The sequence below is a fragment of the Tachypleus tridentatus genome, chromosome 13 (genome assembly GCF_004210375.1).
Source record: "Tachypleus tridentatus isolate NWPU-2018 chromosome 13, ASM421037v1, whole genome shotgun sequence".
Lineage (NCBI taxonomy): Eukaryota > Metazoa > Arthropoda > Merostomata > Xiphosura > Limulidae > Tachypleus > Tachypleus tridentatus.
The window spans coordinates 173,699,789-173,714,946 of NC_134837.1; the positions used below are offsets into that span (position 1 = coordinate 173,699,789).

At 32.6% G+C, this 15,158-nt stretch overlaps 1 protein-coding gene across 1 annotated transcript in view; it reads left to right on the plus strand.

The window, feature by feature from the left end:
- Positions 1-3,298: 3,298 nt before the first annotated feature.
- Positions 3,299-15,158, plus strand: part of LOC143237510 (uncharacterized) — a 34,775-nt gene continuing 22,915 nt past the window's right edge. The window contains exons 1-3 of the mRNA XM_076476855.1: positions 3,299-3,785; positions 9,467-9,549; positions 11,793-11,880. Coding sequence (XP_076332970.1) covers positions 9,503-9,549; positions 11,793-11,880 — 135 coding nt within the window. The 5' untranslated portion in view covers positions 3,299-3,785; positions 9,467-9,502. The remainder of the gene's footprint in view (positions 3,786-9,466; positions 9,550-11,792; positions 11,881-15,158) is intronic.

The window sequence follows — 15,158 nt, forward strand, 5'->3', positions numbered from 1 at the left end:
TAGACTTTCTAAGCAATACCGTTGTTCATTAACATTTTATCAAGAACACAAACATCTCTACCTAAGATATGAAAATGATTTTAGTGCGTTTAAAAATTATAAAACATTAAAACAATATGTAAATAAACATTTTAATGATATAGCTTATTTTGAACTTTTCCTTGCAGCAGGTTTAATTAACCTTAAACGAAATATCATCATTTACCTTTACCATAACATGTAAGTATTGTAGGGAGTTTTAAATTACCAGTATTTACATTTACTGCAACATGCAAATATTATTGGGAATTTTAAATTATCAGTATTTACATTTGTTGTATCATGTAAGTATAAATGGGAGCTTTACATTCTTAGTATTCGTATTTACTGTAACGTGTAAGTATTATATATATGTAAAAACGGCTCGTTTGGGTTGAGAACATTTTTTACGTAGAAGAACAAACAACGTTTCGACCTGCTTCGGTCATCGTCAGGTCTCACTGATTATGTAAGTATTGTTATGATTTTAAATTATTAGTATTTTCATTGACTGTAACATCTAAGTATTGTTGGGAGTTTAAATTATAAGTATTTACGTTTACTGTAATATTTAAATATTGTTTGGAGTTCTACGTTATCAGTATTTACATTTACTGTCTTATGTAAGTATTGTTGTGATTTTAAATTATCCGTATTTACAATTACTATAAGTTGTAGGTGTGGTTGGGAGTTTTAAATTATCAGTATTTCTCTTTTTTTTGTAATATGTAAGTATTGTTTGGAGTTTAAAATTATCAGTATTTACATTTACTGTAAGTTGCAAATATTGTTGAGAGTTTTAAATTATACTACATATATTTTGTTTACTTTTTCTTGTTCCTGGGCAGAAAGTTTTGTTTCCCAATTGCTTATTTTTAAAGTAAAAGGAAAAGACCTATTTTTCTATTCAAACTCATTTCAAATTTATACAAGGGCTCACTACTCACTACGTAAGTTTATTTCTAGCTACCTGAGTGAGCACATAGACCTATCTGATTTTATCAGAGATGGCATCAAGAAGCTGTAATCATTCTCCAGACGCTTTCTGCTATGTATGTGGCCAATTTATCAAGACAAGAGTGAAAAGGTACTCTGTGACAGCATCTGCTAAAATGTGTGAAGCCTACAAGGCATATTTCAGTATGCCTGTCGCGAATCAAGACACACCCTGAGCACCTCGTTTTACCTGCGAGCACTCCAAAAAAAAAAAAAAACTCTAGAAGGTAAGACGGACAATTTTTGCTTGCTTGAATAGTAAGATTGTATACTATACAAATTTTTAGACGTTTTAAAATTTAAATATCTTTTAATTTATTTTTTGTTAATGTCCAATAGTATAGAAAAAATATCACATATAAAATATTTTGCATGAACCTCTTACACATTAGTTGTGGATAAAATAAATTTATTCTTCATAATAACAATTTATTGCTCTTTTGCAGGATGATACAGAGGGGAAAAGAGAGTCATGAAGTTCGCTATTCCAAGAATTTGGCGTGAACCCACTGACCACTCAAACAATTGCTACTTCTACATGGTGAACCCTTCCAAACGTCGGGCTGGCAAGAATTCATCTGCTATCATGTATCCGAACCTTCCATCACTCATCGCCCCAGTTGCTACACTGCCCTGAGGTCCCTGTACCCACTCCACCAGAAGGAAAGCAGCCATCCTCAGAAGAGAGCAGCAAATCAGAAGAGGAGATAGACATTGAAAATCCAGATTACAATTTCAGAGGTGCAGCTGGTGAGAGAAATTCATACTACCCCAACCAGAAAGACCTCAATGACTTGGTCAGAGATTTTGGTCTAACAAAGTCGAATGCCGATATATGACATCTAGGCTCAAGGAGTTGGATTAGTTAGATGAAAGTGTGCAAGTCGCAAGTCAGAGCAAGCGTCACCGACATTTTACATGCTCCTTCACCCTTTAAGATGGGCTCTGCTTCTGCCACAATGTATACGGTTTGTACGAGAGAGTTGGAGTTGCCTGTAACCCGAACAAGTGGAGCCTCTTCATTGATAGCTTATCCAAAAGCCTTAAAGATGTGTTGCTCCATAATGGGAATATGTTTGTTTTGTTTTTGAATTTCTTGCAAAAATACATGAGATATATCTGCGGTAGCCGTCCCTAATTTAGCAGTATAAGACTAGAGGTGAGCCAGCTAGTCATCACCACCCACCGCCAACTGTTGGACTATTCTTTCACCAACGAATAGTGTGATTGACCTAACATTATAACGCCCCCACAGCTGAAAGGTCGAGCATGTTTGGTGGGATGAGGATTCGAACCTGCTACCCTCGGATTACGATTAGAGTGCCTTAACCACCTGGTCATGCCGAACCACGGGAATAAGTATCAGTCTCTTCCCCTGGCTGATTTGTTCCACCAAGATATACTGGACTTTGAACGCTGCTACCAAAGAGCGTATAACGAAAACATGATGGGAGACTATATTTGGAGGCTGATACGTTAAAGTGATTTACATTACAGTCGCAAATCTCGAAAAAATACTCACTTCTAAACATTTTTATATAACTTAAGTATAAATACATGTAAATATTGATTCATATGTTGTTTTATTCAGACATTATGTAAATGAAAATGTGCAAATTTGCCCGTTTTTTACATAGAAAATAGGTTAATTTCTAAATTTCATTATCCAGGTCACAAAAGCAAAATTTGAAGGGAATAATGGCCATTTTCTGTACTTTTACAACATAACCAATTAAGAAATAACACATACTATCCAGGAACAAAATTTGTGTTATATAGTGTTATCAGTATTTACATTTACTGTAACATCTAATTAATGAATCCTTGATTCACTGTTTTGAGATTCTGTGTTTCAATATGTATCTCTGCCTTAGTATGAATGTAGATGCGTACAAACTTCATATTTAAATTTAGTTTTAATAGTGTTAATCCAACAAGTTCATTGCTATATTTCCTTCCTGTGTTAAAATATCAAGTAAACACGTTCAATGGCAGTTAAGTCTCTAAAGAAGTTTATTAGAAAGTAATTTAGTTTCTCTAATGTAGTTCTGAGGTACTTTGACATGTTCTCACCACATGATGTTACTACAAAAGAAATATAGAAAATTTTGGCATCTCTTTACTTTAATGTAGTTGAAATATCATTTTCATATCTTATAATAAACAGAGTTATGTAATTATGTTACCAATGATTTTACATATAACAGAATTACATATTTCATCTACAAGGGAAATGTTTAGTTTTAATATGCTAGGAACATCAATTCTTCCCAGAAATCTCTATTTGAAATTTGTCTGGTTCCGGGCATGCGCAGAAGCTGTTGGATTATTACCTGGACCAGGTATCTGCTCGGCTGGATCAGTTCTGTACGTCTCATCAGTTGCTCTTTTCTCGCACGTGCGTATCCCTTGCACAAGACTAGCTGCCACGTAACCAATCTGTTTCTCACTTACGGTTGTTCTCTAACAAAAATCGAACGTTGTGTTGATGTATACTGAGCCACACTGTAAAAGTGTTTTTGTTTGGAATCACAAGGTTAGGCCTTGAAATATGTGTTGTCACTGTGTCACCTTATTCTAAAAAATAGTAAATGCCAGATGTGCCTCTGTTGACAGCTAAATTAAAACTGATTTGTCATTCACCTTACAGTTCGTCTTATTTCTTTTCTTCTTTCTATTAACTTCTGAAGACGGAGAAAACGCACTTGTCGTATCGAGAACGACAGATTAAAAATGCTTTGATACAGTACCTTAAGAGACCAGAGCCACCGGTAAGTGTTAACGTGCTTCAAAACCTTTCTTAAATAGAAATTTCAGTTTTTTAAAAATAAATGACTACATTCCTTTTGTATGTAGGAACTATTTCTATCAAGTGGACACAATCTCATGGATAATATGTTATTTCTTAGAATAATTATTTGTGGTTATTAGTTAATTTCTACTTCTTTATGATATGAAACAAGACATTCTTAGGTTTTTCTCATTATACCAAAACAGTGGTAATGTATTACTTTTTGTTCGAACGAAATATATTTCGTTTCATTACAAATTAAAACTTTTACAATAAGAGCGTCATCTTTGAAACCGGTTTCGATCACCAGTGTGATCATTCTAAAGTACATAAATATTCTAACATTATATATATAACACTTTCGTTCATCTAGAACATTCTTACCCAATAATTTAGTTTATTTTGTATTATATTGGGTTTCTGGGCACTGAATACATTAATACGTAGATATTAACGTATATTTTTTTCTAATGACATTTTCAAAATCTGTTCTTTCATTTTACTACAAAAGAAAACAGTTTGCCAAATAAATGTATAAATGTTTAATAATACTCTGTAGCACCTTATTGTTTAATAATACCTCATAGTTTATTAACACTCTGTAATACCTTAGAGTTTAATAACACACTGTAGCACCTTATTATTTAATAATACTCTATAATACCTTATTGATTAACAATATCTTATAGTTTAATAGCATTCTGTAGCACCTTATTGTTTAATAATACACAGTAGCACCTTATTGTTTCACAATACCTCACAGCTAAATAACACTTTGCAGAACCATATTGTTTAATGACAGTCTATAGAACCATATTGTAGCAACTTATTGTTTACGAGAACCTTATCGTTTAATGATACTCTATAGTACCATATTGTAGCAAGTTATTGTTTAAGAGTACTTTATAGCATTTTAATGTTTAATAATACTCTCTACTATCTTATTGTAGCACCTTATTGTTTAAGAGTACTCTGTAGCATCTTATTGCTTAATAATAGTCCGTAATACCTTATTGTTTAACAATACCTTATAATTTAATAATACCTTGTAAGACCCCTTATTCTTTAATAATACTCTGTAATACCTAATTGTTTCACAATACCTTATAGTTTAATAACACTCTGTAGTAACGTATTGTTTAAGAGTACTCTGTAGTATCTGATTGTGTAATAATACAATGTAATACCTAATTACATAATAATTCCTTATTGTTTCAGTTAATAATAACAATCTTTATAATACTCTGTTATTGTTTAACACTGTCTAGCACCTTATTGTTTAATAACACTCCGTAATACCTTATTGTTTAACAATACCTTATAATTTAATAACACTCTGTAGCACCTTATTGTTTAATAATACTATGTAATACCTGATTGTTACACAATTCCTTATAGTTTAATAACACTCCCTAGCACCTTATTGTTTAATAATACTCTGTAATGCCATATTGTTAAACAATACCTTATAATTTAATAACACTCTGTAGCACCTTATTGTTTAATAATACTATGTAATACCTAATTGTTACACAATTCCTTATAGTTTAATAACACTCCCTAGCACCTTATTGTTTAATAATACTCTGTAATGCCATATTGTTAAACAATACCTTATAATTTAATAACACTCTGTAGCACCTTATTGTTTAATAATACTATGTAATACCTAATTGTTACACAATTCCTTATAGTTTAATAACACTCCCTAGCACCTTATTGTTTAAGAATACTCTGTAATGCTATATTGTTAAACAATACCTTATAATTTAATAACACTCTGTAGCACCTTATTGTTTAATATTACCCTGAAGCATCTTATTGCTTAATAACAATCTTTAGCACCTTATTGTTTAAGAGTACTCTGTATCATCTTTTGTTTAATAATACTAATTAATTCCTTGTTACATAATAATACCTCATTGTTTCAGTTTCTTAATACATTCTATAATAATAACAATCTTTATATTACTCTGTTATCGTTTAACACTCTGGAGCACCTTATTGTTTAATAATACTCCATAATACCTTATTGTTCAATAATACTCCGTAATACCTTATTGTTCAACAATACCTTATTCTTTAATAACACTCCATAGCACCTTATTGGGGCCGGCATGGCCAGGTGGGTTAAGGCGTTCATCTCGTAATATGAGAGTCGCGGGTTCCAATCCCCGTCGCACCAAACATGCTAGCCCTTTCAGCCGTGGAGGCGTTATAATGTGACGGTCAATCTCACTATTCGTTGGTAAAAGAGTAGCCCAAGAGATGGCGGAGGGTGGAGATGACAAGGTGCCTTCCCTCTAGTTTTACACTACTAAATTAGGGACGGCTAGCGCAGGTAGCCCTCGAGTAGCTTTGAACGAAATTCAAAACAAACAAACAAACTATGTAATATATTATTGTTAAAGAGTACTCTGTAGCACATTATTGTATAATATTAACACTGTAGCAACTTATTATTTAACAATACTCTGTAGCATCTTATTTTTGAAGAGTGCTATGTAGCACCTCATTCTTTAAGAGTGCTCTCTGACATCTTGTTTAAAACACCCTGTAGCACCTTATTGTTCAAGAGTTCTCTCAGCACCTTATTGTTTAAGAGTACTCTGTTGCACCTCATTCTTTAATAATACTATATAATACGTTGTTGCTTAAGAATGCTCTGTAGAACCTTGTTGTTTAAGAATGCTCTGTAGAACCTTGTTGTTTAAGAGTACTCTGTAGCATCTTATTGTTTAATAACACTCTGTAGCAGCTAATTGTTTAAGAGTACTCTGTAGCACCTCACCTCATTGTTTGATGATACTATCTAATTATTTATTGTTTAAGAGTACTATGTAGCACCTTATTGTTTAATAACACTCTGTAACACCTTATTGTTTAAGAGGGCTCTGTAGTACCTCATTCTTTGAGAGTACTCTATGGCACTTTATTGTTTAAAAGTACTCTACAGCATCTTCTTGCATAAAACACTCTCTAGCACCTCATTCCTTAATAATGCTGTGTAATACGTTGTTGTTTAAAAGTACTCTGTGGAACCTTATTCTTTAAGAGTACTTTGTAGCGCCTTCTTGTTCAATAGTACTCTGTAACACCTTATTATTTAAGAGTACTCTGTCGCACTTCATTGTTTAATAGTACTCTGTAGCAGCTTATTATTAAAGAGTACTCTGTAGCAACTTATTGTTTAAGAGAACTCTCTAGCATCTTAATGTTTAAGAGTACTCTATAGAACCTTATTGTTTAAGATTACTCTGTAGCACCGTATTGTTCAAGACTACTCTGTAGCATCGTATTGTTCAAGACTACTCTGTAGCACCTCATTGTTTAATGACACTATCTAATCCTTTATTGTTTAAGAGTACTCTGTAGAATCTTATTGTTTAAGAGTACTCTAAAGCCATATTATTGTTTAATAACAATCTTTACCACTTTATTGTTTATGAGTACTCTGTAATACTGAAGCATATTCACTGTTTAAGAGTACTCTGTAGCACCTCATTGTTTAATGATACTATATAATTCTGTATTGTTTAGGAGTACTCTGTAGAATCTTATTACTTAATAACATTTTATATCACGTTATTGATTAAGAGTACTCTGTAGCATCTTATTGTGTAAGAGTTCTCTATAGTACCTTATATTTTAGAGTGCTCTGTAGCACCTTATTCTTCAACAATACTATGTGATGCCTTATTGTTTAATAATATTTTATTGTTTAATAATACTCTATTGCTTCATATTCTTTAGTTACACTCAGTATCATCCTATTGTTTAAGAGTATTCTGTAGCATTTTATTGTTTAATAATACTATGCAATATCTTATTGTTTAACAATACCTTATATTTTAAAATCTATGTAACGTCTTATTGTTTAATAACACTCTGTAGCAGCTAATTGTTTAAAAGTACTCTATAGAACCTTACTGTTTAAGAGTACTATGTAATACTGCAGCATCTTCATTGTTAAAGTATACTCTGTAGCACCGGTACTGGGTAGCATATTATTCTTTAATAATACTATGTAATACCTTTTTGTGTAAGAGTACTATGTAGCATCTTATTGTTTAAGAGTATTCTGTAGCACCTTTTCGTTTACTAACACCATATAGCACATTACTGTTTTTGAGTACTCTGCAACGTCTTCTTGTTTAATAAAACTCTGTAAGACCTTTTTGTGTGAGTCCTCTGTAGCACCTTATTGTTTAAGAGCATTTTGTAATACTGCAGCATCTTCACTGCTTAAGAGTACTCGATGGCACATTATTGTTTGAGAGTACTCTGTACCATCTTATTGTTTAATAACATTTTGTACCACCTTATTTTTAAAGAGTATTCTGTAGCATCTTATTGTTTAATAATACTATGTAATACATTATTATTTAAGAGTACTCTGTAGCGTCTTATTATTGAATAGTACTAAGTAGCTTCTTACTATTTAAGTGTGCTCTGTAGCACCTCATTCTTTAATAATAGCATATAATACGTTGTTGTTTAAGAGTACTCTGTAGCATCTTTTTGTTTAAGAATACCATGTAGCACCTTATTGTTTTAGAGTACTCTGTAGCATCTTTTTGTTTAAGAATACCATGTAGCACCTTATTGTTTTAGAGTACTCTGTAGCATCCTTTTCTTTAAGAATACCATGTAGCACCTTATTGTTTTAGAGTACTCTGTAATACTGCAACATCTTCATTGTTTATGAGTAATCTGTAGCATCTCATTGTATAATGATACTCTGTAATTCTATATTGTTCATAGGTACTCTGTAGAATCTTGTTGTTTAAGAGAACTCTGTTGCATCTTATTGTTTTTAACATTCTACCTTATATTTTAATAACACTTTGAAGCTCTTTATTGTTTTAAAGTGCTTTGTGGCACCTTATTGTTTTAGAATGCTTTGTGGCACCTTATTGTTTAAGAGTACTCTGTAGCACTTTATTGTTTAGTAACACTCTTTATCACTTTGTTGTTTAAGAGTACTCTGTAGCATCTTATTGTATATGAGTATTCTGTAACACCTTATTTCTTAATCATACTATGTAATACTTTATTGTTTAAAATAAGTTTGTAGCACCTTATTGTTTAGTAATACTATATATCAACTTATTGTTTAAGAGTACTCTGTAGCACATTATTGTTTAAAAGTACTTTGTAGCACTTTATTGTTTAATCACAATCTTTAGCACGTTATTGTTTAATAGCACTCTGTAGCACCTTATTTTCTAACAATACTATTAGCACATTGTTGTTTAATAACTCCCTGTAGCACTTTGTAGTGAAGTATTATAACCTATATTAAAGCGTGATGAGCTACGTGTTACGATGTTTGTTTAATATAAAACAATTTTGATATACTCTCATTTTTGTTTGTTTCACTTTTATCTGACGATGTCCTTACTAGTAGAGACTAGGATGACAGCTGAATGAATCACGACTACTATACCAATTCGAATCTATATTGAGGCCGTTTCGTTAAAAGTTGTGGTGTATCACACCTACAGCATTACCTTTTCCAGCGTTTCATGTCATATCTTAATAATATTGTGATTCATGGTGTAGGGAAAAACACTTTAACATTACCGAGGAATGTTAATTGTATACCATTAGACAAGTGTCTTATTTTTTGTTAACAATGTCTCTGTATGTATATTACAGATCGGATGGCTTCATCCAGGTGTTCAATCTAGAACGATGCGTCTTGGACTAACAGCTTCCAACAGGGACTTGGATATTCAGAAGTAAGTAAAGGATATTATATATATTTTAGATAGTCAGATTTAAGAAAATTATATTCAGTTACCACCACTGGGTGAGGTTTCAAACTTAAAAATTACACATTTTTCAGTTACCCCCACTGGGCAAAGTTTGAAACTTAAAAACTATACATTTCTCAGTTCCCTCCACTGAGGCAGGTTTCAAACTTAAAACCTACATATTGTTTGGTTAGCTCCACTGAGTCAGGTTTCAAAATTAAAACCTACACATTGTTTGGTTAGCTCCACTGAGTCAGGTTTCAAAATTAAAACCTACACATTGTTTGGTTAGCTCCACTGAGTCATGTTTCAAACTTAAAACCTACATATTGTTTGTTAGCTCCACCGAGTCAGGTTTCAAAATTAAAACCTACACATTTTTGGTTAGCTCCACTGAGTCAGGTTTCAAAATTAAAAAAACTACATATCGTTCAGTTACCTCCACCGAGGCAGGTTTCAAAATTAAAATCTACATAATGTTCAGTTACCTCCACTGAGGCAGGTTTCAAAATTAAAATCTACATAATGTTCAGTTACCTCCACTGAGGCAGGTTTCAAAATTAAAATCTACATAATGTTCAGTTACCTCCACTGAGTCAGGTTTCAAAATTAAAATCTACATAATGTTCAGTTACCTCCACTGAGTCAGGTTTCAAAATTAAAATCTACATAATGTTCAGTTACCTCCACTGAGTCAGGTTTCAAAATTAAAATCTACATAATGTTCAGTTACCTCCACTGAAGCAGGTTTCAAAATTAAAATCTACATAATGTTCAGTTACCTCCACTGAGTCAGGTTTCAAAATTAAAATCTACATAATGTTCAGTTACCTCCACTGAGTTCTGTTTGAAACTAAAAAACTACATATTTTTTCAGTTACCTCCACTGAGTTCTTATACAAACATTTGGTGAAGTAGTAATATACACTGTAATACTGTGGTATAAATAAATTGTGTGAAAGTTAGGTTTTCTGTGTTATTTATCATAGCATCAACACCCCCATGTTTTTGTAAGTTTAAACCTTGATAAAGGAGAGCTACCTCAGCTTGAACGTTATAACAATAAGTAAAACGAATCTGAAATCGTAAAAACTTTAATTCACACTACAATGTTACATTTGACATCACGTGCCTTGGCTTTGTTGTTTGTGAATCTTTCAGTACTGTTGTCACGTGCTGTCATTCGAATTTTCCAAGCTCGTTATAACAAATTCAGTTTGTTTGATCGACTGTTTAAACACCTTTTGTTCAGCTTCAAAGTTTTTTTTCTAACAAGATCTGTAATGAAATAACAACGATTTTCATTCTTAAATACAACAGGCGTGAAAGAATATTCTTAAAACATTTAAAACCAATAGAATTCATTACCTATTTAGGCACTTTTTATTTTAGGATAAGTTCTGTGCTTTGTGGGGTTTTTTTTTATCTAAATTGAATGCTCTGCAACTGTAAACAGGGCTATATAATACCACCCGTCCCTAATTTAGCAGTGCAAGACTAGAGGGAAGGCAGCTAGTCACCACCACCAATCGCCATCTCTTGGGCTACCCTTTTACCAAAGAATAGGGGATTGACCGTTACATTATGAGGCTTCCACGTTTGAAAGGGCAAGTGTATTTGGTGTGACGGGGATTCAAACCCACGACTTTCGGATTACGAGTCGAGTGCCTTAACCGCCTGATCATGCCGAGCCTATTAAATAATCAACTGTCGTTTGCCACGAAAGAAACTATTCTTTCTATGACCTCAACTTCCCCACATTTGGGGTATTATTGGTGGCTTTTTCTGTGTGTGTGTGTCTTAGTTTTTACAAACAATTTTCCCGTAATGTACGTATCGTAAATAATCTAAAGAATCTCCTATCCAGAAAGAGAACAGTTGGGCAATGCACGAAATATGGCAATCATGCAGGAATGTGAGCAGGACTGCTGACCAGAAATACTTCACTAAGTTGTTGCTAATGTCAGACAATGTGCTGTTATTCCAGAGTCGCATAATAAATATATTAACTATACCAGGACATCACTGAACGGAGATGAAACGTAACAAACGTCCATGCCTCGATGAACACGCCGCCTGTGAGTATTTCATAAATGTTAATATGTCTATCTTTTTTTCCACAGGTGGCTATACAACTTCTACTGTTGTTAGACTCGCATTACTAATGGAAACAGAAAAAAAATGTCGCATGTAAATATGTAATAAGATTTTTAATTGAATTTTTGCAGAGGACGACCGCAAGAGTGCCTCACCAGAACTATTCATTCCGAAACAGAACGTCTGGTATCCATGGCAACCAAACTTCTTGTAAAATCGGTAAGAAATATGTATATATATATATATATATAAAACGTCTGGTATCCATGGCAACCAAATTCTTGTAAAATCGGTAAGATATATGTATATATATATATATATATAAACGTCTGGTATCCATGGCATCCAAACTTTGGTGCCCATGGCTTGTAAAATCGGTAAGATATATGTATATGTGTATATAACGTCTGGTATCCATGGCAACCAAACTTCTTGTAAAATCGGTAAGATATATGTATTTGTGTATATAACGTCTGGTATCCATGGCAACCAAACTTCTTGTAAAATCGGTAAGATATATGTATTTGTGTATATAACGTCTGGTATTCATGGCAACCAAACTTCTTGTAAAATCGGTAAGATATATATATATATATATAACGTCTGGTACCCATGGCAACCAAACTTCTTGTAAAATCGGTAAAATATATGTATTTGTGTATATAACGTCTGGTATCCATGGCAACCAAACTTCTTGTAAAATCGGTAAGATATATGTATATATATGAGTTTTCCAACCCATCACCTTTTTTCCTACTCCATCCATAAATAATTACACCCGGGGGGGGGGGGAATGTACGCCTATGACTGATGGTTCCTTGAACCGGTTCACAATAAATCTTGCATATACCTTTAAGCCTCCTGTGGAATAACATAGCAAATAGATCTGATCCCCACACCACAAATATACAATAACCAGGTTGTTTATTAACTGAAGACGTGTGCGTTAACAAGTATATTTTGTTATACAATAACCAGGTTGTTTATTAACTGAAGACGTGTGCGTTAACAAGTATAGTTTCTTGTACAATAACCAGGTTATTTATTAACTGAAGACGTGTGCGTTAACAAGTATAGTTTCTTATACAATAACCAGGTTGTTTATTAACTGAAGACATGTGCGTTAACAAGTATATTTTGTTATACAATAACCAGGTTGTTTATTAACTGAAGACATGTGAGTTAACAAGTATATTTTGTTATACAATAACCAGGTTGTTTATTAACTGAAGACATGTGTTTAACAAGTATATTTTGTTATGCAATAACCAGGTTATTTATTAACTGAAGACGTGTGCGTTAACAAGTTTATTTTGTTATACAATAACCAGGTTGTTTATTAACTGAAGACATGTGAGTTAACAAGTATATTTTGTTATACAATAACCAGGTTGTTTATTAACTGAAGACGTGTGAGTTAACAAGTATATTTTGTTATACAATAACCAGGTTGTTTATTAACTGAAGACGTGTGAGTTAACAAGTATATTTTGTTATACAATAACCAGGTTGTTTATTAACTGAAGACGTGTGAGTTAACAAGTATATTTTGTTATACAATAACCAGGTTGTTTATTAACTGAAGACGTGTGAGTTAACAAGTATATTTTGTTATACAATAACCAGGTTGTTTATTAACTGAAGACATGTGAGTTAACAAGTGTATTTTGTTATACAATAACCAGGTTGTTTATTAACTGAAGACGTGTTTAACAAGTATATTTTGTTATACAATAACCAGGTTGTTTATTAACTGAAGACATGTGAGTTAACAAGTATATTTTGTTATACAATAACCAGGTTGTTTATTAACTGAAGACGTGTGTTAACAAGTGTATTTTGTTATACAATAACCAGGTTGTTTATTAACTGAAGACATGTGTGTTAACAATTATATTTTGTTATACAATAACCAGGTTGTTTATTAACTGAAGACATGTGAGTTAACAAGTATATTTTGTTATACAATAACCAGGTTGTTTATTAACTGAAGACGTGTGTTAACAAGTATATTTTATTATACAATAACCAGGTTGTTTATTAACTGAAGACGTGTGTTAACAAGTATATTTTGTTATACAATAACCAGGTTGTTTATTAACTGAAGACATGTGTGTTAACAAGTATATTTTGTTATACAATAACCAGGTTATTTATTAACTGAAAACGTGTGTTAACAAGTATATTTTGTTATACAATAACCAGGTTGTTTATTAACTGAAGACATGTGTGTTAACAAGTATAGTTTCTTATACAATAACCAGGTTGTTTATTAACTGAAGACATGTGAGTTAACAAGTATATTTTGTTATACAATAACCAGGTTGTTTATTAACTGAAGACATGTGAGTTAACAAGTATAGTTTCTTATACAATAACCAGGTTATTTATTAACTGAAGACATGTGCGTTAACAAGTATAGTTTCTTATACAATAACCAGGATGTTTATTAACTGAAGACATGTGAGTTAACAAGTATATTTTGTTATACAATAACCAGGTTATTTATTAACTGAAGACATGTGCGTTAACAAGTATAGTTTCTTATACAATAACCAGGTTGTTTATTAACTGAAGACATGTGCGTTAACAAGTATAGTTTCTTATACAATAACCAGGTTGTTTATTAACTGAAGACATGTTGTGTGTTAACAAGTAAAAATTATTATTGTGTTTTGAATATGTTTTAGAAACATATATTTTTTATCAGAAAATAAATTGAAATGATATTATTATTTGTATGCCTCAGACTCGCGTACTGTTTGAAAGTGATTTAGTTTTTAAAAAAGTGCGAGTTTTGTTAATCATATTTTCAGAGGACGTAAAAAGAATATTAATACGTTTCATTAAGTATTGGAATAAGTTTTCCTGTATGTTGTTAGGCACAAAACTACACAATGGGCTATTTGTAGTGTACCCGTATCGGTTTTATAAAGCACTTGCTTAGCGCTATAAGCCTTCAGAACCACAGAGCCTCCAAAGAGCATGTTCGTGTAAAAAATTCACTCTGTGTTCCAAAACATTTTAGATAAGAATGGGGCGTTAAACCTTAAAATCTCGAAACATATGAGAGTTTTAGAAATCTTGTAAACATAGTTGGGTAAAGTAACATGGCAGCGAATAACTTTGGAATCTTTTTTTTTTATTTTCAGTTTTCATCTGAATTTCGCCCAAAGCTACACGAGGGCTATTTGCGCTAGCTGCCCCTAATTTAGCAGTGTAAGACTAGAGGGAAGACAGCTAGTCATCACCACCCACCGCCAACTTTTAGGCTACTCTTTTATCAACGACTAGTGGGATTGACCGTCACGTTACAACGCCCCTATTGCTGAAAGGGCGAGCATGTTTGATGTGACAGGGATTCGAATCCGTGACCCTCGGATTACAAGTCGAGTACCTTAATCGCCTGACCATGCCGGGAGCCAAATTTTGGGGACATGGATACATACACACACATAAAAGTGAAGATCTACTTTGGCTTGGTTTGTTTTGAATGT